We start from the raw sequence: 24,747 nt of genomic DNA on the forward strand, positions 1-24,747 counted from the left end.
ACTGTTTCTGATTTTCTTTTCTTTTTTATTTGGATTTTCCTGGTGGCTAATCTACTACATCTACTAAATTTAGAAGGATAAGTGACAATTAGCTGGCTTTCACTTTTATTTATCAGTATATCAGAAATTTAAGCCAGAGCAGCTAAATTCTAACATTTGCTTGAATAGTGTTTGAGGTATGAGAAATGGTGTATGAAGGTGAAGTTTCTTTTCACTTCCTTTCTTAAATAAAAAATTACAGTGTACAAACATACCAACTTTAATATGATTATTTATCATAAGAGACTCTTAAAAACTGAGAACAAACTGAGGGTTGATGGGGGGTGGGAGGGAAGGGAGGGGGAGGGTAGGTGATGGGCATTGAAGAGGGCATCTTTTGGGATGAGCACTGGGTGTTGTACGGAAACCAATTTGACAGTAAATTTCACACACACAAAAATAATAATATGCTTATTTCAGAGAACATCTAATAAAAGTAGAGTGCATTCATTCCTAACATCCATATAGTTTTTATAATCTATGGTGGGTTTTTTGTTTTTGTTTTTTTTTTGTGTGCAGTATTTTCAGAGTAGCAATTTGCCTGTTGCCATTTTTTAAAAATCCATGTGGTTATAATTTAGACTTTATTTGAACTTCATAAATGAGCCCAAAAATTAAAACTTGAAAAAAATTGTCATTAGAAAATTTTTCATGTGTATTTAACTGGTATATAAAGTAGTTACTAGTATTTGAAATGCCTTGCATATTACATAACTATTAATTTGGACTCAGTTGCTTTTTCTGAAGACATGCCATTGGCATGTTTGATCTTGGGACTTTTTCCTATTTTTTTAAGCATTTTCACATTGAGCCACAAATTAAGATTTTTCAAACAATTCCGTTTTGTCATTAAATGATACAGAATTTATTTACCAATTTTTGACAGGAGAAAAAATGAAGATACTTCATGCTCTCTGTGGGAAACTACTGACCCTAGTTTCTACTAGGGATTTCATTGAAGATTATGTTGATATATTACGACAGGCAAAGCAGGAGTTCCGGGAGTTAAAAGCAGAACAACATCGGAAAGAGAGGGAAGAAGCAGCTGCTAGGTGAGAGATGATTATAGTCAGTTGTGCCAATGAAGGCTGCTTATTCCTTTACATCTAAAACCGTACTTGACAATGGGCTGTAATATGACCTTGGTTCACACTGGTGTTTGATGGCTTACCTAAGAGGTTATGAATGAATATTACCTTATGGTTTTGTGATAACATTTGGATCACTTTCCATAATTTTATGGTTGAAGACAAGATGCTAAAAGTTGAAATTATCTTCCATCAAATAGACTGTAGTATTTTATTTTAACTTTCAGAATTCGCAAAAGGAAGGAGGAAAAACTGAAGGAACAAGAACAAAAAATGAAAGAGAAACAAGAGAAACTGAAGGAAGATGAGCAAAGAAATTCAGCCGTAGATATATCTGTTGGGTATGGTTTGAATTACACTGCTCATTCTTACATAAGAACAAAAATCAGCACTGTAGACTCTAAAATGCTTTCAAAAGTTTTAAAAACTAGCATTCTAGTTTCTTATTCATAGGTACATAACAATTGTGCCAATGGGCCTGTAGCCTCTTTTTAACCAGTAATGTATTAATAGTGGTATCTCCCATCTCCACCACCATCACCATTGTGCATTATGTTTCACAAAGCTCCTTTGAGTTTATTGAGGAGTGGGGATGAAGTTGGAGGTTTTAATAGATGGTATAGGGAGAAGATGAAAGCCCCTTAAGTAATTTAGTGACTTAGGTACTCTTTTTCATTTGAAAATATTTGGGGTGATAATTGGCTATGAATACAAGTGGGAATTTTTTCATATTGTACATGGCAAACTGTATTCAAATTTACCAGAATTTTTTTTATAAAATCTGCAAAGGAAGATTACCAAAAATCTCAGTATTCCGAAATTAATGTATTGACTTTTAGTTATACTTTCATATAAAAATACCTGTAAGTCACAAACTTGCAACAGCTGTATTTTATATGGCCATCAACAATACTTTAAGAAATAGAATTTAGGGGACGCCTGGGTGGCTCGGTCGGTTAAGCGTCCGACTTCGGCTCAGGTCATGATCTCGCGGTCCGTGAGTTCGAGCCCTGCATCGGGCTCTGTGCTGACAGCTCAGAGCCTGGAGCCTGTTTCAGATTCTGTGTCTCCCTCTCTCTCTGCCCCTCCCCTGTTCATGCTCTGTCTCTCTCCGTCTCAAAAATAAATAAACGTTAAAAAAAAAATTTTTTTTTTTTAAAAGAAATAGAATTTAGCTTAGGAAAGTTAATCTGATACCTAAATAACAAGCAATCAAAGAAAAAAAAACGAATACTTTGATTTCATCAAAGTTAAAAACTTTCATGCTTCAAGGAGCACTGTCAAGAAAGTAGAAAGAGGTGTCTGGGTGGCTCAGTTGGTTGCACGTCCAACTCTTGACTTCAGCTTTTATCGTGATCCCAGGATTGTGGGATCGAGTCCTGTGTCAGGCTCTGCACTGGGTGTGGAGCCTGCTTGGGATTTGCTCTCTCTGTCTCTCTCCCCTGCTTGCACCCATGTGCACTCACTCTCTCTCTAAGGGGGAAAAAAAAGTAAAAAGACAGCTCAGTAGATGGGAAAAAATATTTGCAAATCATATCTCTAATAATGGTATAATATCCAGGGATGCCTAGATGGCTCAGTTAAGCATCCAACTTCAGCTCAGGTGATGATCTCATGGTTCGTGGGTTTGAGCCCCACGTCTGGCTGTGTGCTGACAGCTCAGAGCCTGGAGCCTGCTTCGGATTCTGTGTGTGTGTGTGTGTGTGTGTCTCTGCCCCTCCTCTGCTTGCACTCTGTCTCTCTCTCTCTCTCTCTCTGTCTGTTTCAAAAGTAAACAAACATTAAAAATAATAATAATAATAATGGCATAATATCCAGAATATGTAAAGAACTCGTACAACTCAACAATAAAAGAACAACCGGTTTAAAAAATGGGAAAAGGATTTTAATAGGCATTTCTCCAAAGAAGATATACAAGAAGCACAGAAGATATTCAACATCTTTAGTCATTAGGGAAACACACATCGAAATCACAATGAGATATTACCTCATACTCACTAGGATGGCTGTAATCCAATGAAGGGACAATAAGAAGTGTTGGTGAGACTGTGGAGAAATCGGAACTCTCATGCATTGCAGGTGGAGATGTAAAATGGTGCGGCTGCTCTGGATAAATTTGGCAGTCCCTCAAACAGTTAAAACATTTGTTGGCATAGGACCCAGCGATTCCACTCCTAGGTATATACTCAGAGAATTAAGAGCATACGTTCACCCAGAAATCTATATACAAAAGTTCATAGCATCATTATTCTTAATAGCCAAAGAAATGGAAATAACCCAAATGTCCATCAGTTGATGAATGGTTAAACAAAACGATGTATTTCTTCAGTGATATATCCATATAGCAGAAGGTTATTCAGCAATAAAGAAGAATGGAATTCTCATACATGCTACAATGTAGATAAACTTTGAAAACGGTGCTGAGTAAAAGAAACCAGTCATAAAAGACCATGTGTTGTATGATCTCATTTATATAAGTAGTCCGGAATGGGCAAATACAATACACAGCAAAAAGTAGATGAGTGGGTACCAGGACAGTGGGGAAGAGGAAATGGAAAGTGACTACTAATGGCTGTAGGCTTTTTCTTTGGGGATGATGATACTGTTCTAGAATTAGATGGGTGTAATGATTGCACAACCTTGTAATATACTAAAAACCACTGAATTTGTATACTTTAAAATGGTGGTTTTAGGGTATGTGAGTTATATCTCATTTTTTTTCACATTTTATAAACCCTTTCCAGTTTTATTGAGATATAAGTGACTTATAACATTGTATTAATCATTTAGGGTATACGACATAATGATTTGATACATGCATATGTTGCAAAATAATTACCAGAATAAGTTGAGTTACTATTCATCACCTGAATTTTTTCTTTCTGATATCTTAATTTAAAAACAAAAGAAGGGCACCTGGGTGGCTCAGTTGGTTAAGCGTCCAACTTCGGCTCAGGTCATGATCTCACGGTTGGTGGGATCGAGCCCTGTATTGGGCTCACTGCTGTCAGCACAGAGCCTACTTCAGATCCTCTATCTCCTCTCTCTCTGTTCCTCCCCTGCTGGTTCTCTCTCTCTGTCTTTCTCAAAAATAAACAAACAAACTTAGAAAAAATAAAAATAAACGTTACAGATTCCACCATTTCATATATTTTTATACTCATCTAGCCTCCCCTCATTTACATTATCCCTCTGGCTCCTAAACACATTTGAGTTTGCAAACCTTGCTTTGGATAAAGACCATAAATGGTGGAACTTATTGGGGCGCCTGGGTGGCTCAGTCGGCATCCAACTCTTGATTTTGGCTCAGGTCAGGATCTCACAGTTCAGTTCGTGAGCTCTGCATTGACATTAGAGAGCCTGCTTGGGATTTTCTCTGCCCCTCCCCCGCTTGTGTTCAGGCACACACTCTGTCTCTCTGAATAAATAAAATATGGTGGAACTTATTTCAAGGTTCATACAATTTTAAACTTAAAAATTTTTTTAATGTTTATTTATTTTTGAGAGAGAGCAGGAACAGGGGAGGGGCAGAGAGAGAGGGAGACACAGAATCCGAAGCAGGCTCCAGGCTCCGAGCTGTCAGCACAGAACTGGACGCGGGGCTCAAACCCACAAACCGTGAGATAATGACCTGAGTCAAAGTCAGACGCTTAACTGACTGAGCCACCAGGTGCCCCATACAATTTTAGTTTTAATTTGGATAGTATAATGAATTAAATATCCATATTGTATTTATTCAGCCTGTTAACTGTATCAGACATTTATCTTCTCTTCTCCACTATTTGTCTACTTACCACCTACTTTCTACTCTGAGCCGACCATCACCTCCCAGCCAGCTACCTAGACTGTTAACAGTGGCCCCTTGTCTCCCTTCATCTACTTTCTCTCCCAGATCCTTTTCCACATAGCAGCCAAAGTGCCTTTTAATCATTTCTGTTTTCTAAATTCTACTTTTCCCCCCATTGCTTATTGAATAATTCCCTACAAGGCCCAGTATGACCTAACTCTGCCCTTGTCTCATCTATATCTAGGACGACTTCTTTGTTTTATATTTTTCTCAAAATAATAGAGAAAAAAGCTCTTTCCTTTTCTCTTCAGCTCAATGCCATTGCACACATTTTCCCCTCTGCTAGAAATGGAGATTTCTTCTCACCTGCTGCCTTACCCCTCCCTGGTCTCCCTAGTCTCACAGTTTAAATATCACTTCTTCAAGCAAGCCTTTCTTTTTTTTTTTTTTTTTTTAACGTTTATTTATTTTTGAGACATAGAGAGACAGAGCATGAACAGGGGAGGGGCAGAGAGAGAGGGAGACACAGAATCCGAAACAGGCTCCAGGCTCTGAGCTGTCAGCACAGAGCCCGACGCGGGGCTCGAACTCACGGACCGTGAGATCATGACCTGAGCCGAAGTCAGACGCTTAACCGACTGAGCCACCCAGGCGCCCCTCAAACAAGCCTTCCTTGATCCCTGAGACTAGATTTCAGTTCACCTTGAAATGTTTTCATAACACCTTGAACTTCTCCTTTTTTAATAGTTATTACATATTTTAATTTTATAATTGTTTTATCTGTTTCCTCTGCAAGAATATCATTTTGTCCACTACTTCCCAAACAATGGCTAGCCCTTCATAAGCAGGCAATGAATATCTCATGAATGGAATTTTATATATTCTTTAATGATAGTAATCTTTTTTTTTTCCTTAAGGGAGGAAGAAAGGGAAGATTTTGATACTAGCACTGAGAGTAAAGAAATGGAGCAAAAGGAACTTGATCAAGATACCATCACTGAAGATGAAGATGACCCCAGATCACATAAAAGAGGCAGAAGGGGTAATACAGAAATTTCTTAAGGGCATGCTTACTTGTTTTTAATTAATAAGGCACATTATAAATCAGCTATACTGAAATATGTATTAGATTACTTCCATTTATTATTCCTAGGTGTGTTTGTTTTTAAATGCCCAACTCATAGCAGTGATAAGTTCCTTAGATGGTGACCATTTTGTTAAAAAATGGTGTTAGAAGTTACATTCTGTCTTTATTCTCATGTCATTTATACTTTAGGGAAGAGAGACAATATTCATATTCTTTTAACGATCAGTTTCACATAACTTCAACTTCTGGTTAGCAAGTTTTGTTGAGTTTGGTATTGACTACTTGATATTAGGCGAAATAGAAATTTTTATTCTATAGCCTACTCAACATTCATTGAGTACCTTTTAGATGCTAGAAATACAAAGGTCAGTAATGCTTATAATTGGTACCACATGATTGAGAATGGAAATCTACTACCTTAAAATAATTTTATAAATTTAGATCAAAGGGAACACATTTTTTTAAAGTTGTTGATATAATTTACTTCTGAGGATCTTTAACCATCTTCATTTGACAACTACTGAAGGAGATTTGTAAGTTTATTCTGTGCCTATAATTTTGATGGTATCTTTTTTTTCTACATTATTTTCTAAAATGGCTATTATAAGTAGACAGAAAATCTCCTGTATCATGAAGGCTATATTTTCTGATTACAATGCAATTGATTTAGAAATCCAAAACAAACAAAAAAAAAAAACCTCATTTGATTAAAGGTTTAAACACCTCATTTAAAACACACTTCTAAGTAATAGGTTAAAGTAGAAACCATAAATAGAAACTAGAAAATGTTTAAAACTACTCAATACTGAAAAAAAGCTAATCAGTACTGCACATTAATACTTGTTGGATACAGTCCCTCTACTTAGTGGAAAATTTATAGTTTTAATACATATTAGGAAAGAAGAAAGGCAAATTGACCTAGGCATTCATTTAAGAAGTTAGCGGTAGAAGATAGAATAATCCTTTCAGATAAAAGGAAACAATGGATACAAATAGAAATTAATAAAAAGTAAACTGTAATACAGGAGAACAGCAAAGCCAAAAATTAGTTGTTTGAAAAAGATACAAACTAGACAAACCTTTGTTGAAATTGATTTGGGGGGAAAGTCACAATAAGGTTAGGACTAAAAAGGTAAACGTAACTACAGATAAGAGTAGAAATTTAAAGGTAAGGAAACAGCATATGCAGTTTTATAGAAATAACTTTGAAAATGGAGGCAAAAAGGGGGCACCTGTGTTGCTCAGTTGGTTAAGCGTCTCACTCTTTGTTTTGGCTCAGGTCATGATCTCACAGTTCGTGAGTTCAAGCCCCGCATTCATGCGGAACCTGCTTGAGATTCTCTGTCTCCCTCTCTCTCTGCCCCTCCCCAACTCGTGTCATCTCTGACTCTCACAAAAATAAAATAAAGCTTTAAAAAAAATGTTTAGGGGCGTCTGGGTGGCTCAGTCGGTTAAGCGTCCGTCTTTGGCTCAGGTCATAATCTCACAGTTTGTGAGTTCGAGCCCAGCATCGGGCTCTGTGCTGACAGCTCAGAGCCTGGAGCCTGCTTCAGATTCTGTGTCTCCTTCTCTTTGCCCCACCCCTGTGCATGCTCTGTCTCTCTCTCCTTCAAAAAAAAAATTTTTTTTAAAGGAAAATGGAGGCAAAAATAAAGCAAAATCCTAGAAAAACACACATTATAAAAATGCATGAGAAAATTTAAAAGGTGATTGGTCCTAAACCTTTAGGTCTTGAATCAGTATTAAAAGCCTTCCTACAAAGAAAATGTCAGTCCTAGACAACTTTATAGGTGAATTTTGCAAAATTTTAAAGAAGCAGATAACTTTTTTTAATCTTTATTTATTTTGAGAGCAAGCAGGGGAGGGGCAGAGAGAGAATTGCAGGCAGTCTCCTCAGGCAGTCAGTGCATAGCCCAACACAGGGCCCAATCTCATGAACCATGAGATCATGACCTGAGCCAAAATCAAGAATCAGACGCTCAACCAGCTGAGCCACCCAGGTGCCCCAAAGAAGCAGATAATTATAATCTTATATACAAACACTTTCAAGCAAAGAAATAGAAGTAACTCCCCACCCATCTAAGCAATCTGACAGTGACTGAAAGAAGAGAAGTTTAATTCTTCAACACACCATAAAAGGCCTGGCAGGTCACCAGGAATCCAGTCTCTTCCTGTCTTGTTGGTACTGCCATCCATAGGGTTTGCTGCCATTCTCATGTTCAAAAATGATTTATCACCATGTCTCCATTCTGGCTAGTTGAAAGATGGGAAATGCAGAGAGGTACAACCCAGAGGTTACATTTAATGCTTCTGCTCCCATCTCTTTGGCCAGAAGTTTCTCATGTAGCCATGCCCCCTGGAGAAACATTTCTTGCTGGAAAATGTCCTCTGTTTGAATTGCTAGGTACCCAACTAAGCATTAGGTGTTCTGTTACCTAAAATCATTGGTTTGTAAACTACAGCCCATTGGCCAAATCTGCCTTGCCCGTTTTTATATAATCCATAAGCTAAAAATGGTTTTTTATATTTTTAAGTAGTTGGGGAAGGAAGAATGATACTTTGTGATATGAAAATTAAATGAAATTCAGATTTCAGTGACCATAGTTTTAATTGAACACAGTCATTCTTGTTCATTTACATATTGTCTGTGGCTGCTTTCATGCTACAATGGCACAGTTGAGCAGCTGTGAGCAGAAACCATATGGCCCACAAAACCTAAAAATATTTACTAGCTAGACCTTTATAAAACTAGTTTACTGACTCCTGCCTTAAAGAAAGAACTATGTTGCAGCATAACAGATTCTGCCTCACTCTCCAGTGTGAGATTACAGTTTTTTTGTGTGACTCTTGTATTGTAAGTAAGTCCAGTTTCTTATCAGCATAGAGTATTAGTCTGTTCGTCTGCCATAATATAATATCGCAGACTGGGTGGCTTAAACAACAGAAATTAATTTTCTCACAGTTCTGGAGGCTGGAAGTCCAAGATCAAGGTACAAGCAGGGTTGGTTTCTGGTGAGGCCTCTCTCAGCTTGCTATTGCACCTTGTCATGTGTCCTCACATGACTTGTCTTCTGTGCCCAGAAGTGAAGTGAGTGAGCACTGTGGTTTCTTTCTTTTCTCCTCTTATAAGTACCCCAGTCCTGAATTAGGGTCCCGCTCTCTGGACTCATTTAACCTTAATTACCTCCTTAAGGGCCCTGTCTCCAAATATAGTTACATTGGGGTTTAGGATTTCAACCTATGAATTTGTTGGGCATTCGGTTTGGTCCATAATACATAGTAACTTGGGATGGCTTTGTATATTTTTCTGATGAAAATTTAAAATGTGATGATGATCAAATGTTTCAATTATAGGGAAAAGGGGACAAAATGGGTTTAAAGAATTTACAAGACAGGAAGAAGTCAACTGTGTAACGAGAGAGCCTCTTACTGCTGATGAAGAAGCAGCTTTAAAACAGGAACATGAACGAAAAGAGAAAGAGCTCTTGGAAAAAATCCAAAGTGCCATAGCGTGTACCAATATCTTTCCCTTGGGCCGAGACCGCATGTATAGGCGATATTGGATTTTCCCTTCTATTCCTGGATTATTTATTGAAGAGGATTATTCTGGTCTCACTGAAGACATGCTGTTGCCTAGACCTTCATCATTTCAGAATAATGTACAGTCTCAGGATCCTCAGGTATCCACTAAAACTGGAGAGTCTTTGATGTCTGAATCTACCTCCAACATTGACCAAGGTCCATGTGATGATTCTGTGCAGCTGCCAAAACCAGTGCATAAGCCGAATCGGTGGTGCTTTTACAGTTCTTGTGAACAGCTAGACCAGCTTATTGAAGCTCTAAATTCTAGAGGACATAGAGAAAGTGCCTTAAAAGAAACTTTGTTGCAAGAGAAAAGCAGAATATGTGCACAGCTAGCCCATTTTTCTGAAGAGAAATTTCATTTTTCAGGTAAATTTTCATTGAAAACTATTTCTTTTTCTCTCCCCATAATCTCTGGTTCAGGATTAAACATCTGTCAAGCTATTAGAACATCTTCTGTCTTCTCTTTCATTTGGACCATGAAAGTTGGCAAGTTAGAGAATGTTTTCCAGTTAGACAAGATTTCACTGGGTTCCGTTTAGATTATGAGGAATGGCCGTATAGGGAGATTCATATTCTTCCCAGTCCCATTCCCTGATCAGTAGACTCTGAATACCCAAGGCACTAAGGTTGCCATTAGTTTTAGACAATAGACATGATAGTTCATTCACTAGGGGTTTTGGCTGAGGGTCCCAGGGACAGTTTCCATTAGTGATCACACCTTTGGAGATTGGCTGCAAGGGCAGATAGGGTAGCAACATACGATGGCTGGTTCATTGATAACAGGTAAAAGAAGGTAATAAGGCGTTTTTGGCGTTTTCATATTACTGAGTTTCTCTAGGTAAAGAACTCCTAAATTTAGGGGCATACTGTCATGTCTACTTTAGTTCTCTTCAGAATTAAAAACTTCAGATCACAATTCTTTAACAGCTTTATTGAGATTAGTTCATATGCTATGCAGTTCACTCATGTCAAGTGTACAGTCAGTGGTTTTCATTAATATTCACAGATGTGCAACCATCACACAGTCAATTTTTGAACATTTTTATCACTTCAAAAAGAAACCCCATATTTGTTTTCCTTGTCTGGAAATTTCCCTGTCTGAACATCTTATATGAATGGTATCATATATATACTATATATGGTTTTTTGTAACTGGCTTCTTTCACTTAGCACAATGTTTTCAAGGTGCATCCAAGTAGTAGCATGTGTCAGTACTTCATACCTTCTCATAACCAAATGATGTTTCATTATGTAGGTAAACACCACATTTTACTTAACTGTTAGTTGATGGATGTTTCTGTTTTTTCCACATTTTGGCTGTTATGAATAATGCTGCTGTAAATGTTTGTGTGCAAGTTTTTATGTCGACATATGTTTTTATTTCTCTTGAGTGTATATCTAAGAGTGCAATTATTGGGTCATATGGTAATTCTGTTTAATCATTGAGGAACTGCCATACTGTTTTCCAAAGCAGCTGCACCATTATATATTTCTGCCAACAGTGTATGAGGGTTAAATTTTTTCCACGTTCGTGTCAACTCTTGTTACTATCTGACTTTTAGATTCTAACCATTTTAGAGGTATGAAGTAGTACTTGATTGTGGTTTTGGTGTGTATTTCCTTAAGACCAGTAATGTTGAGCATCCTTTCATGGTCTTAATTGACCATTTGTATATCTTCCTTAAAGAAAAGTCTATTCAAATCCCTATTGCCCATTCTTTTTATTAGGTTGTCTTTTTTTTTTTTTTTAACGTTTTTATTTATTTTTGAGACAGGGAGAGACAGAGCATGAACAGGGGAGGGTCAGAGAGAGGGAGACACAGAATCTGAAACAGGCTCCAGGCTCTGAGCTGTCAGCACAGAGCCTGACGCGGGGCTCGAACTCACGGACCGCGAGATCGTGACCTGAGCCGAAATCGGCCACTTAACCGACTGAGCCACCCAGGCTCCCCTAGGTTGTCTTTTTATTGAGTTGTAAGAGTTCTTCATATATTTTAGACACAAGTTCCTCATCAGATATCTGATGTGCAAACATTTCTGCCCCCCCCCCTTTTGTACTTTAGAATTTACTAAGTGTTTTTATAAATCCATTATCTCATGATCATAACTGTCACATTGGGAAAATTGTGTTTTTAATAAGAAAATCATAATAAAGGTATTGGTAACTATTTCAGACAAACCTCAAACTGATAGCAAACCTACCTATAGTCGGGGAAGATCTTCCACTGCATATGATTCATCTCAGATGTCTGCGGAAAGACAGCTTGAATTGAGGCTGAGAGATTTTCTTTTGGATATTGAAGACAGAATCTACCAAGGAACATTAGGAGCAATCAAGGTTAGTACCTGGTCCCATTTTTAGTTTGCCTAATTACCAAAGTTTTCGTCATTTTTGTTAACTTATTTGATACAGGCAAGGCATGTGTGTTTTGAATAAATACATGGGAGTGATAATATTTTTTATGAAAACTAAGCTAGTTCCCCTCTATCAAAATACTAATATATGAATAGAAATCTTTCTTAAATGTACCAAATGGCTATCTGCTTTCGTAAACAGAATTTAATGAACATAATTGACCTTTTTAATAGTAATTTTTAGTATGTTTAAAATAACTGTTTTGCAGTATTTTCATCTGAGATGTTAAAATGTGTAAGGATATTTTCTTCTTCCTTGACTAGCTCCTGCCTGCTCTGCTGAGTCTGGTTTGTTTATTGGTTTCTTTGTTACCTTTTTAAAATCTGTAAGTAATTCATGCTTGATATGTGTGTTCTGTTCATTCCTTTGCTATCATCTGTCACTTTTTTGCTACTGTCAGGTGACCAATCTCAGAATTGTTTATGATTTCCCTATATAAAAAGTGAGGTACTAAAGCTTCCATCTATAAATGATATGAATTCCATTTTGGCCACTTAGTAACCTTATTTTTAGATCCCTTTTTGATTTACAATCTTTTCTAGAATATTCATGAATTTTTCATATGTACATTGAACCTCATACTTCTTAGGAACAACATATGCCATTTTCCCATGTTGGTAAACCTGGGTTTTGTTACAGGTTACAGATCGACATATCTGGAGATCGGCATTAGAGAGTGGACGATATGAGCTGTTAAGTGAGGAAAACAAGGAAAATGGGATCATTAAAACTGTGAATGAAGGTATAGAAGAGATGGAAATTGATGAGCAAGCAAAGGTCATAGTAAAAGACAGGTATAAAAATGATTTTTCTAAAGTAACTCACTTTTTCTTGCCACTCTATATGGTTCTTTTTAGTAAATGTTTTTTTCTTCAAAAAATTGTTTTAAAATCTTACCATGAGGACTTTTAATACTTGTAACCACTGAAATAATTTTCCTCAACCACAAACTCTCTTTTACTCCACTTTGTGCTAGTGCAGACAAAAGGCAGCTTGTTAGGATAATGATACTTGCTCAAGTTTAAAATAAAAAGTCTTTGAGCCTAGGCTTTTATTAATTTCAGAAAGTAATTTTATATTGTCCATTTTTCTATAGGATATCTTAGTAAATTGTGTTGGGCTTAAATATTATTTGAATTATTAAACAGAATCTGTATCTGTAGATCTGTAGATAGATGCTTTGACTTTTTCAGAGTTCTTTTTGGATAACTCTCCTTAAGGAGTTTATTTAGAAGGAAATGGAAAAGAGACATTAAGCTAGCAGCTATGAAACAGGATAAGAGTTCTGGTAGAAGCAGATACCCAGTGCAAATGTAGTACATAGGAGGGCTACTTGTCTTTGTAGATCAAGGAAGACAGCACAGGAAGTGACAGAGGAAGTGACCAAGAACCTGAGACCTAAAGGTGGGGAAGATGTACTGGGAGGGAAGATATAGTACTAAAGGCTTTGAGCGAATAGGTTTGTACGTGTAAATGATCATTTTAGCTGCGGCATGGAGATTTATTGCAAAGGGAATAAGATTGATGGCTAAGAAACTATTCAGGAGGCAGCTGTAAGTATCCCACCCAGTAAAAGGTGAAGCAAGAGAAATAGAAGCTGCCTGGTCTGCTTATCCTTAAGGCCCACCACTGGGTCATCTCCCTAAATCCTTTACCCTAACCCGTGTCTCATCCACCTTTCCTCCTCCAAATATTTGCCCTTCTGACCTTAAAGGACTTGGTATTTAGTTAAGCTCTTGATTCATGTATTTATCTCCCTTTCCTGCTAGCTTATGTGATCTCCCTTGAGATTGGGGAAACTATTTCTTACACAGGTGTGAGTAAGCATTTGAAGGAGTTAGACTCAAGTCTTACCTAACAGTGTTTTTAAGTACCATAAACTCTTCCATGTTTTCATTCTAGACTTTTGGGCATAAAAACAGAAACTCCAAGTACTGTCTCAACTAATGCAAGCACACCACAGTCAGTAAGCAATGTGGTTCATTATCTGGCAATGGCACTTTTTCAGATAGAGCAGGGCATTGAGCGGCGTTTTCTCAAAGCTCCACTTGGTAAGTATCAATTTTTACTTGAAAATATTATTTATATTTTAAATGATTTTGAAATTGCCTCTTAATAGAAATTTATGGGCTGACACAATAAAATTGGCTAATTGGAAAAGCTTGAGATTATATTTTCACTTAAAAGCCTGAGATTTTTTTAAATAATGCTAAAGTACTTTTTATTGTAGATACTGATCTTTAATGACTGTCTATTTAAGTGTATCTGTTAATCCTTTATTTTGTGTGTAAGTTTCATCAGAAGAAAGATTACCAAAACCTGTGACTAGCCAGATCCTGAATGATCAAAAGTTGTAGATAAGTATTTCTCTTGTTATTTAAAACAGAATCCCAAAGAAGCTACTTAAATCTCCACCACTGGGGGTATGGTTTAACAGTGTGGGTCACTAACCTGAGCACTGTATAAGAAGCACTAAATCAGAAATACCAAGTGTTAAATACAAATGAGGAAATTCTCTATAATTTATGGCTAGGATGATAGAAATAATACTATCTGGATCATGTTTTAGCAGTTTATTAAATTAATATGCTTTTAGGGACTAAGCTAGGAATATAATCACTATGTCTTTGGGAAAATGTGTGTTTCAAGTTCCAAATCAATTTTCATGTCGTAACTGCCTCTACTTCCCTATGGTTAATGTTAAATTAATTTATAGCTCATCATATTCAAGATAGTTTGTATCTCAGTAGTGGGGTGCAAGAAGAAACAGTTTTTAAAGCCATATCTTTTTGGTCTCATATTGAAAAAGCAACTTGAGGGGCGCCTGGGTGGCGCAGTCGGTTAAGCGTCCGACTTCAGCCAGGTCACGATCTCGCGGTCCGGGAGTTCGAGCCCCGCGTCGGGCTCCGGGCTGATGGCTCAGAGCCTGGAGCCTGTTTCCGATTCTGTGTCTCCCTCTCTCTCTGCCCCTCCCCCGTTCATGCTCTGTCTCTCTCTGTCCCAAAAATAAATAAATGTTGAAAAAAAAAAATTAAAAAAAAAAAAAGAAAAAGCAACTTGAATAGACTAAAATCATTTTTAAAAAATTTTAATACTATTTTTGAGAGACAGAGAGAGACAGAGCATGAGTAGGGGAGGAGCAGAGGGAGAGGGAAACACAGAAGCAGAAGCAGGCTCCAGGCTCCAGGCTCCAAGCTCCAAGCTCTCAGCACAGAGCCCAATGCAGGGCTCGAACATGCAAACTGTAAGATGATGACCTAAGCCAAAGTCGGATGCTTAACCGACTGAGCCACCCAGACGCCCAAATCCTTTTTAAATTACGTGAATATTGTTGAATATTAAGAACAAAATTTTCATAAATATATGGTGCTATCAGAATGTGAATATATTTTTTAAATGTCTGTTTTAAAATTGAAGAGTTTATGGCCAGTATCTCATTGTTCTAATAAGCCTATTCATATTTTTTATAAATTGATAATTCCACCGTGAGCTTAATAACCACTTTTCAGATTGGAAAGTAGCAGTTGTAGAAATAAATACATGTGATCAAAGCTCACAAAAATATTAGTTTGTATTTGCTATGTCACTCTTACTTCCCAGTCTTCAATATTTCTTAATATTTTCTGTGTCTAAATTGAATTACATGTACAAGAGATTTCGTACAAGCACATGTGAATCTACAATTACTTCAATTAAAATTTCAATTGACAGTTATTTGTAAACTATGTAGCTCTTAGAAATATATCACTACTACTCATTAATCCCATGATTCCAAAAGAGATAAGATGCAATTCAGCTTTTTCCATTTCTGAAATTGCCATCAATTAAAGTTGTTTATAAATTCAAGGGAAAAAAATCAAATTGCTTAGTGTGTCCATATTTTCATCAGTACATCTTTTTAAAAACTTAGACAAAGGGGAAAAGTTAACACTGGAGAATGTTGCAACTAATATCTAGTAGGTTATATGAGAGCTGAGAGCTATAGTGTTCTTTATGCTGGTTTGTATATAGCAGTGTTGGAACATTCATTTCATCCTAACAGATAAAAAGGAGCAATTTCAATTTGAAGTCTTAAAAAATAGGTGAAACAAAAGTTTAACTTACTTTAGTGGTAAATATTGATCAAAGTTAGATGTTAATCATTTATAATATGGATATTATCATCTACCATTGCTGCCACATAAAAAATTAATAGAGGGGCACCTGGGTGGCTCAGTCAGTTGAGTGTCTGACTTCAGCTCAGGTCATGATCTCACGGTTTGTGAGTTCGAGCTCCGCATCGGGCTCTGTGCTGACAGCTAGAGCCTGGAGCCTGCTTCCAATTCTGTGTCTCCCTCTCTCTCGGTCCCTCTCCCCCTCATGCTCTGTCTCTTTCTCTCAAAAGTAAATAAACATTAAAAAAATTAATAGAATAATTGGTGTCTGTAGCTTTTTATATTATATTTAAGCTTTTGGAGGGTCTGTTTTGAATGGGACAACAAGAGATAGAGCTGTCTCTGGGTTTTTAAGATAATCTTTTTTTTTTTTTAATGTTTATTTATTTTTGAGAGAGAGACAGACAGAGCACGAATGGGGAGGGGCAGAGAGAGAGGGAGACACAGAATCCAAAGCACGCTTCAGGCTCTGAGCTATCAGCACAGAGCCAGACCCAGGGCTCGAATTCACAAACCACAAGATCATGACCTGGGCCAAAGCCGGACGCCCAACTGACTGAGCCACCCAGGTGCCCCTAAGGTAATCTAAACATCAGATCAAGGTAATCAAGTATACCTTAATGTGGGAGAGAAATGGGGGTTCCACTTTATGAATGTTTGAGATAGCATATATATTAAAATTCTCCATGCTTGTGATTATTTTTCAACATAGTAAATTAATTGTGGTAGGAATTTTCCCAGTTTAGCTTCAAAGATTATTTCAGTTTCTTGAGGAAGCAAATAAGAAATAAAAATTCTACTCTTGTTCCACTTTCCTTAGTATGTCCCTTTTATTCTAATTAAACACATTAATAAAACTAGGCTTTTTTAACTTGAGGAAGATACTCATATTTGAATTATTTTAGGTAAGATATGTGAGAATTGTTTGTTCAGATTGGTAATTTCATCCCTTATAAAGTCATTACTTCAGGGGTGCCTGGGTGGCGCAGTCGGTTAAGCGTCCGACTTCAGCCAGGTCACGATCTCGCGGTCCGTGAGTTCGAGCCCCACGTCAGGCTCTGGGCTGATGGCTCAGAGCCTGGAGCCTGTTTCCGATTCTGTGTCTCCCTCTCTCTCTGCCCCTCCCCCGTTCATGCTCTGTCTCTCTCTGTCCCCAAAATAAATAAACGTTGAAAAAAAAAATTTAAAAAAAAATAAAAAATAAAAAAAAAATAAAGTCATTACTTCATAAAGTCATCACCCGTAAGCTATGAAAAAAATCCTCAAACTAACTTTATCAGTTTGGAATTAGGTAACACAGAAATTAATAAAGATCAAAAGGGAGATTTAAAAAAAAGGACAAGAAAAAGAGGAAGATCAATCTAGTGTGAGAGATGGTAAATTTTTAACTTTTTAAAGAATTTTGTCTTTTTAAAGAATTATGAATTTACTTTCTATGTTGCTGAGCACTGGTTTGAATATTTAGCTTTTGAAGGAAAACCGTGGGTTTAATTTTTTTGGAAAGGAGTGGGGTTGGGGATAAGCTTATAAAACAATATCCTCTTCCTAGCATTTTCCTTTCTACATTTCATACCTCAGATAATGAAACTTAAAAACTGATAATATAGGGTGGCTCAATCAGTTGAGTATCTGACTTCTGCTTAGGTCGTAATCTCACGGTTCGTGAGTTTGAGCCCTGAGTTGAGCTCTCTGCTGTCAGCCTGGAGCCCACTTCCGATCCTCTGCCCCACTCTCTCTCTGTACCTCCCCCGCTTGTGCGCTATCTCTCTGTCTCTCTCTCTCAAAAAGAAAAAACATTTTTTAAAAAGTGGTATATAAAAAGTTGACATTGGTGAGTTTTAGTATACTTACTTATCTGTGAAAACGATGAACAGTAATGCAAGGTATGTTTATTTATTTTGCATATGGTATTTATTTATAGAATTTTTTTTTTTTTTTTTTTACTAGAAGGTGGGAGTTTTTTGTGTTTTATCCCCTGGAGAAACCTACATAGCTTGGTCACATGAATTACTGTATGTGGCAGTTAATAGTAAGAAATCTCCCAGTGTAATATTTGATCGTATGACTCTACCATTATTTCATATTAGTAACATACTTTTAATTAGTAATTTCTTGAGGAACTTATGCTGGCATGATGGAAGATAAAAGAGAAGATCTATCTCCCCTTGAGAGTTTTATAATCAGGAGAAGAAGCAAGAAAATAAACCAAAAAATGGAATCAATTATATATACTTTTTATCCTTATTGATACTATATAAAAGTAGAAAAACATGGACATCCTTTTGTATTTAGAATATTTAAGGGGCACCTGGTGGCTCAGTCGGTAAGGGGCACCTGGGTGGCTCAGTAGGTTAAGCATCCAACTCTTGATTTCGGCTCAGGTCATGATCTTCAGTTCGTGGGTTCGAGCCCCCCGTTGGGCTCTGCTGGGGTTCTCTCTCTCTCTCTCTCTCTCTCTCTCTCTCTCTCTCTCTCTCTCCACCTCCCCCATTTGCTCTCTCTGTCTCTCTCAAAATAAATGAGAATAAACTTTTAAAAAGAAAAAATAGAATATTTAAAAGTAGATGGGATAAAAATTGGACCTTGAGCTACCTACCACTGGTTTAATTTTATTAAAGCACATCTTTGATCAAAACCCATAATGTGGGGCGCCTGGGTGGCGCAGTCGGTTAAGCGTCCGACTTCAGCCAGGTCACGATCTCGCGGTCCGTGAGTTCGAGCCCCGCGTCGGGCTCTGGGCTGATGGCTCAGAGCCTGGAGCCTGTTTCCGATTCTGTGTCTCCCTCTCTCTCTGCCCCTCCCCCATTCATGCTCTGTCTCTCTCTGTCCCAAAAATAAATAAACGTTGAAAAAAAAAAAAAAACCCATAATGTGTCACCAACCTTTGAGTTTAACAATCAAACAGACTTCCAAAATTCCAAAGTTTCTTCACAATTTGTCTTTTTCTTCCACTCTTCCACATTGGCCTATGCAAACTTATTTCTTACACTTAACAATAAGAATGTCCTCTGATTTACCCAGAAAGATTTCTTCAAGATCTTTGAACTAACAATTTTTGTTGCCTCCTTCCTTAGAGGTTCTGCTTAGGCCAGAACTTTTCATGAAGCCTTACATCAAAAAACCAAGGTAAATAGAAAACACAAAATGAGAGGGTAGAAATAAAACAAAGACTGTATTATTGCATTTCCCACTTGGCTAATATTTCTCTTTAGCTTTGCCTGAAGAGCCGTTTGACCCATTCATTTTTTTCCCTCTCCCATTGAGCTGTTAATCTCTTATTTTTGGAGGTTCTGATTATTTTCAAACTCCTTGGTTATATTTTCAAACGTTTATTTCTTAAAACATATTAAAATAGTTATTTTGTTATATTCTGTGTCTAATTCTGATATCTCAGGTCTTTCTTGGTCAGATTCTGTGGGCTCTTGCTTGTAACGTTTTGTTTCCACATGTGCATTATGGGTTTTGACGAAACTCTCATTTCTCAGAACTTGATCCATGGAAATTTCTTCAGAGAGAATGTGCAAAGATTTGTACTTGTTTCTGCCATTCACCTGAGGTCACTACCAACCTAAAACCCCTTTAAAAAATTTGTTTTTTTCAGGTTTTAAACTGTTTTAAGGCATTGCTTATAGTTACATATTCTCGTGGTAGATTTATTTTCCCTTTCCACCCAACACCAAGGCCCAAATGAGCAGATTTCCTTGCTACATCTTTCTTTCTGCATGGTACCCTTTTCCACCCTTACACTTAAAGGTATAGCCTTATGGTGTCCTAGCTTTTCAGAAAGGATTCAACACATTGGGTGAGCCCTTGATTCCATGTCCTGTCTCTCTCACCCTAACAGTCAAACAAGAGCTCAAGACTCACTAGTGTTTGGCAGGTCTGTTCCTTTATGATTTCAGCTCCTCGTGTATATCTTCACTCTCCCAGCTGTATAAAAAGTTTCCTAATTCCTAAAGGTAGGGACCATAGAACACACTTGTGTCATCTTCTAAATTGTTGTGCATAGGAGGAACAGTATAATTCAGAAATAATGATAATATTAACAGCATTTACTTATGCATGACAGGCATTTTATTTTTCTTATGTACATTATCCCACTTAATCTTCCCACCAGTTCTCAGAGGTGGATAGTATCCACATATTACTCTTGAAGAACCTAAGCACAGAGAGGTTAAGTAATTTGCCCAAGCTCACATAGGGGAGCTAGTACTCACCTCAAGGCAGACTGACTCCAGAGCTCACATTCTTAAAAAATTTTTTTTTAAATTTTTATTTATTTTTGAGAGAGAGAGAAAAAGAGAGAGCATGAGCAGGCAAGGAGCAGAGAGAGAGGGAGACACAGAATCTGAAACAGGTTCCAGGCTCTGAGCTGTCAGCACAGAGCCTGACGCGGGGCTCAAACTCACAAACTGTGAGATCATGACCTGAGCCGAAGCCTGACGCTCAACCGACTGAGCCACCCAGGCGCCCCATGCAGAGCTCACATTCTTTTAAGCATTATGTTATGGCCCAGGAGGACTTTTTTTTTTTTTTTAAGATAATAGTAGGAAATATGGTACAATAGGAACAAAGTATGTATGGAGTCTTATATATCTTGTAGAATTTTGACATTATGTGGTAGTCCCTTCATAATTAAGTATATCTTAGGAAAATTAAGGTGGTAGCAATAATTGAAGCTTATTTTTTTTAATGTTTTGTTTTGAGAGAGATCATGTGCCAGGAGAGGCGGGGGCGGGGACAGGGAGGGCAGAAGATCTGAAGCGGGCTCTGCGCTGACAGCAGCAAGCCTGTGGCAAGGCTTGAACTCACAAACCGTGAAATCATGACCTGAGCACAAACCGACTGAGCCACCCAGGTGCTCCAGCAATAATTGAAGATGGAAATCACATACCGATGTAAAATGATAGACTGACTAGACTAATGGCATCTAATGAAATGACACTTAATAAATTTTTTAGTCCAGAAGATAAAGGAATGATGTTATTAATGACAGAAAGTTCCAAATGTTTCTATATAAATATTGGTGCTGAAAGTTCTTTTGGGAGATGGGGTGTTAGCATTTTTTATTTACCTCATTTAAAAATTATTTTCTTAGAGGGGCGCCTAGGTGGGTCAGTTGGTTGAGTGACCAGTTTCAGCTTAGGTCATGCTCTCATGGTTCATGAGTTCAAGCCCCGCATCAGGCTCTCAGCTGTCAATGCAAAGCCCGCTTTGGATCCTCTGTCTCCTTCTCTCTCTGCCCACTGCTCATGTTGTGTCTCACTGTCAAAAATAAATAAACATAAAAAATATGTATTTTCCTAGATATAGAAGATAACAGAGTTGGCATTTGTACAGAATTGATATTTTTAATAATAGCTTTATTAAGATATAATTCACATATGTAAAATTCATCCTTTTAAAAAGTGTATAATTCAGCAGCCATTCCCCATGATCTAATCTCAGAAAATTTTCATCAGCCCCAAAAGAAACCTCATATGATTGATACTTAGAGAGAAGTCCATCTTTTATCCGAAAAGAAGAAGTAATATTCTTGATTCAAATGAATAGTCACTGACTTGTAATCATATTTAGCCAGTCCTCTAAATTAGGTCAAGATTTGGTAACAAAGACTAGATTGAGAACACATTGCCTAAGTTATTTTTCTCTTTTAACTATTGAAATCTTCAAGCATTTGATATATGGCTTTAAATAATTCCTTATGTCATAAACAAGATACGGCTCAGCAACTATTTTCTTTAACATGAAGTTTTCTTTTTAATATTAACATCTTTTTGTTAAGTATTAGAAAAACTTTAAAATCAAATCTGTTTAAACTACTAAGAAAATAGTTCTAGGAGATGTCTAAGGTTTGCCTAGAAACTTTAATCATTTTACCTTTTCTTTTAAGATGCCAGTGACAGTGGACGTTCTTATAAAACAGTCCTGGACCGTTGGAGAGAGTCTCTCCTTGCTTCTGCTAGTCTATCCCAAGTCTTTCTTCATCTCTCCACCTTGGATCGTAGTGTGATATGGTCTAAATCTATACTGAATGCTCGTTGCAAGATATGCCGAAAGAAGGGTGATGCTGAAAACATGGTGCTTTGTGATGGCTGTGATCGGGGTCATCATACCTACTGTGTTCGGCCAAAGCTAAAGGTATTTTTCCCTTCTTCTACTTCTTAGATTAAATTGAGTGATTGAGGTTTTGAGTGATAGATGATTAATGATCATTTCTGTGATTTGTCAGACTGTGCCTGAAGGAGATTGGTTTTGTCCAGAGTGTCGGCCAAAGCAACGTTCCAGAAGACTCTCCTCTAGACAGAGACCATCCTTGGAGAGTGATGAAGAGATGGAAGACAGTATGGGAGGTGAGGATGATGAAGTTGATGATGATGATGAAGAGGGTCAAAGTGAGGAGGAAGAATATGAGGTAGAACAAGATGAAGATGACTCACAGGAAGAGGAAGAAGTCAGGTAAGTCCATGCAATAAAATGAGAGTTTGTGAGTTTTATTCACACAGTGTCTTGACCTCGCAAATACAAATGGAATGGTTGGGGCCCTTGACTTTTTAAAAAACCGGTGGGTAATAAGTGGCCTGAGGTTATCCTTGCTTTAGTTTTATAAGCATTTGAAATTATTCCTGAGGAAGTATAGTAGCTATATGAACCTACCCAGATCATAAAATCAAATATGAGTTCAAGTTTGGACAGGAATACTAATTCAGACCTCCATTAAGTTTGATTTTACTTCATTTTATGCCTGAAGCAGCAAATAAGCATTCCAGAGGATATTCATGAGATAAAGATGAATGCAGCTTCCCTGTGCCCCTATTGCTTTCTCAAGGAGTTATACTCGAACAAAGAGAGAAAGAGATATGCCAAGAAGCACATTATATTGTTATACTTCTACCACATTAGCACCCAGAAGGGGTCAACTTCTATATACTACCATATAGCCAAGTACTCTGCAACTTAGCAAGTGCCTGGCTATTCCAGCCGTGGCAGCACTAGAGCATTCTCCCTTTATTTGTCCCTTTTTAACATTTGAACCCCATTCATGTGGAATCAGGAAAGTGAATGTGAAGCAAGGGCAACTTAGAACTGACAAAGTACAAAAAGGCCAGTCTGAGGAGGGGTAAGTAGAAAGAGCTGCCCCATCTATTTTAAACAAGTTGTTTTTGTTTGTTTTTGTTTGTTTGTTTGTTTTTTAATTTTTTTTTAATGTTTATTTATTTTTGAGAGAGAGAGAGAGAGTACGAGCACGGTAGGGACAGAGAGAGACAGAGACACAGAATCCAAAGCAGGCTCTAGGCCATGAGCTGTCAGCACAGAGTCTGACACAGGGCTCGAACCCACGAACCATGAGATCATGATCTCAGCTGAAATCAAACGCTTAACCAACTGAGCCACCCAAGAGCCCCAACAATAGCTCCAACTAGCAAGAGCTATCGCCCCGGTAGATTATAAGGGCAGTATTTGTGTTAACATAAAGATGATATGGGAAATTCTTGGAAATATTTTAAGTAAACTGGAAGCCCAGGTATATGGGGAGATGGATAAAAAAGGCTTAATGGAGTTGTTTGATACTTGTCTACAGCTTAAAGGCAATTAAAAGAGTGAACCTAGAGTTGCCTGGCTGGCTCAGTCATTGAAGCATGTGACTCTTGATCTTGGGGTCATGAGTTCGTGAGTTCTAGCCCCACGTTGGGGTTAGAGTTTACTTAAAAAATAATAATAATAATAAAATGGAAGATTGAACCTAGTTTTGTATTTTACAGTAAGAAGCAGAAGATGGCAAAGAGATTCTTAACATACTATTCAGGAACCATAGGTTTAAGGCCTATTTTAGTTGCAGTCATTGGCCAAAACTGTAGGTTACCTCAGCATCAGTGGTAATGAAAAGTGATGAAAAACTGTTACTGTAAGGAGACAAAGAAATGTATATAGAACTCATTGGCTGAATAGTAGAACAAGGGGAATAGAAATAATCTTAATTGCATCATTTCTCTGTACAATAATTATGTTTTCAAACAATATTTACAGCCCACCAAAACGAGGAAGACCACAAGTTAGATTGCCAATTAAAACAAGAGGGAGACTTAGCTCTTCTTTCTCCAGTCGTGGCCAACGACAAGATCCTGGAAGATATACTTCAAGGAGTCAGCAGAGTACACCCAAAACAACTGTTTCCTCTAAAACCACTGGTAGAAGCCTTAGAAAGATAAAATCTGCTCCTCCAACAGAAACTAAGTCTTTAAGAATTGCCGGTCGTTCTACTCGCCAGAGTTATGGCCCACTGCAAGCGGATGTATTTGTGGAACTACTTAGTCCTCGTAGAAAACGCAGAGGCAGGAAAAGTGCTAATAATACACCAGAAAATAGTCCCAACTTCCCTAACTTCAGAGTCATTGCCACAAAGTCAAGTGAGAAGTCAAGATCTCTAAGTGTTGCTTCAAAACTTTCTCTCCAAGATAGTGAATCCAAGAGAAGAGGAAGGAAAAGACAATCTACAGGTATGAAGAAGTCTAATTTAAACTATTCTTACCTAAGAAAATGGAATAATTTTGAAAGATTGAGTGTTGTGGGGTACCTGGGTGGCTCATTCG

General features: G+C 37.5%; 1 protein-coding gene across 3 annotated transcripts in view; it reads left to right on the plus strand.

Annotated features, from left to right (window-relative positions):
- The window catches only part of BAZ1A (bromodomain adjacent to zinc finger domain 1A), a 94,416-nt gene that overhangs the window by 64,089 nt on the left and 5,580 nt on the right, over window positions 1-24,747 (plus strand). For all 3 annotated transcript variants that reach the window (XM_086709936.1, XM_086709935.1, XM_086709937.1), the window contains 10 exons: window positions 926-1,091; window positions 1,355-1,468; window positions 5,832-5,956; window positions 9,356-9,952; window positions 11,761-11,924; window positions 12,642-12,796; window positions 13,905-14,053; window positions 22,050-22,297; window positions 22,389-22,615; window positions 24,185-24,654. In XM_086709936.1, the coding sequence (XP_086566062.1) occupies window positions 926-1,091; window positions 1,355-1,468; window positions 5,832-5,956; window positions 9,356-9,952; window positions 11,761-11,924; window positions 12,642-12,796; window positions 13,905-14,053; window positions 22,050-22,297; window positions 22,389-22,615; window positions 24,185-24,654 (2,415 nt within the window). The remainder of the gene's footprint in view (window positions 1-925; window positions 1,092-1,354; window positions 1,469-5,831; window positions 5,957-9,355; window positions 9,953-11,760; window positions 11,925-12,641; window positions 12,797-13,904; window positions 14,054-22,049; window positions 22,298-22,388; window positions 22,616-24,184; window positions 24,655-24,747) is intronic.

Source organism: Puma concolor, chromosome B3, assembly GCF_028749965.1.
Source record: "Puma concolor isolate L17-30 chromosome B3, mPumCon1.1.hap2, whole genome shotgun sequence".
NCBI lineage: Eukaryota > Metazoa > Chordata > Mammalia > Carnivora > Felidae > Puma > Puma concolor.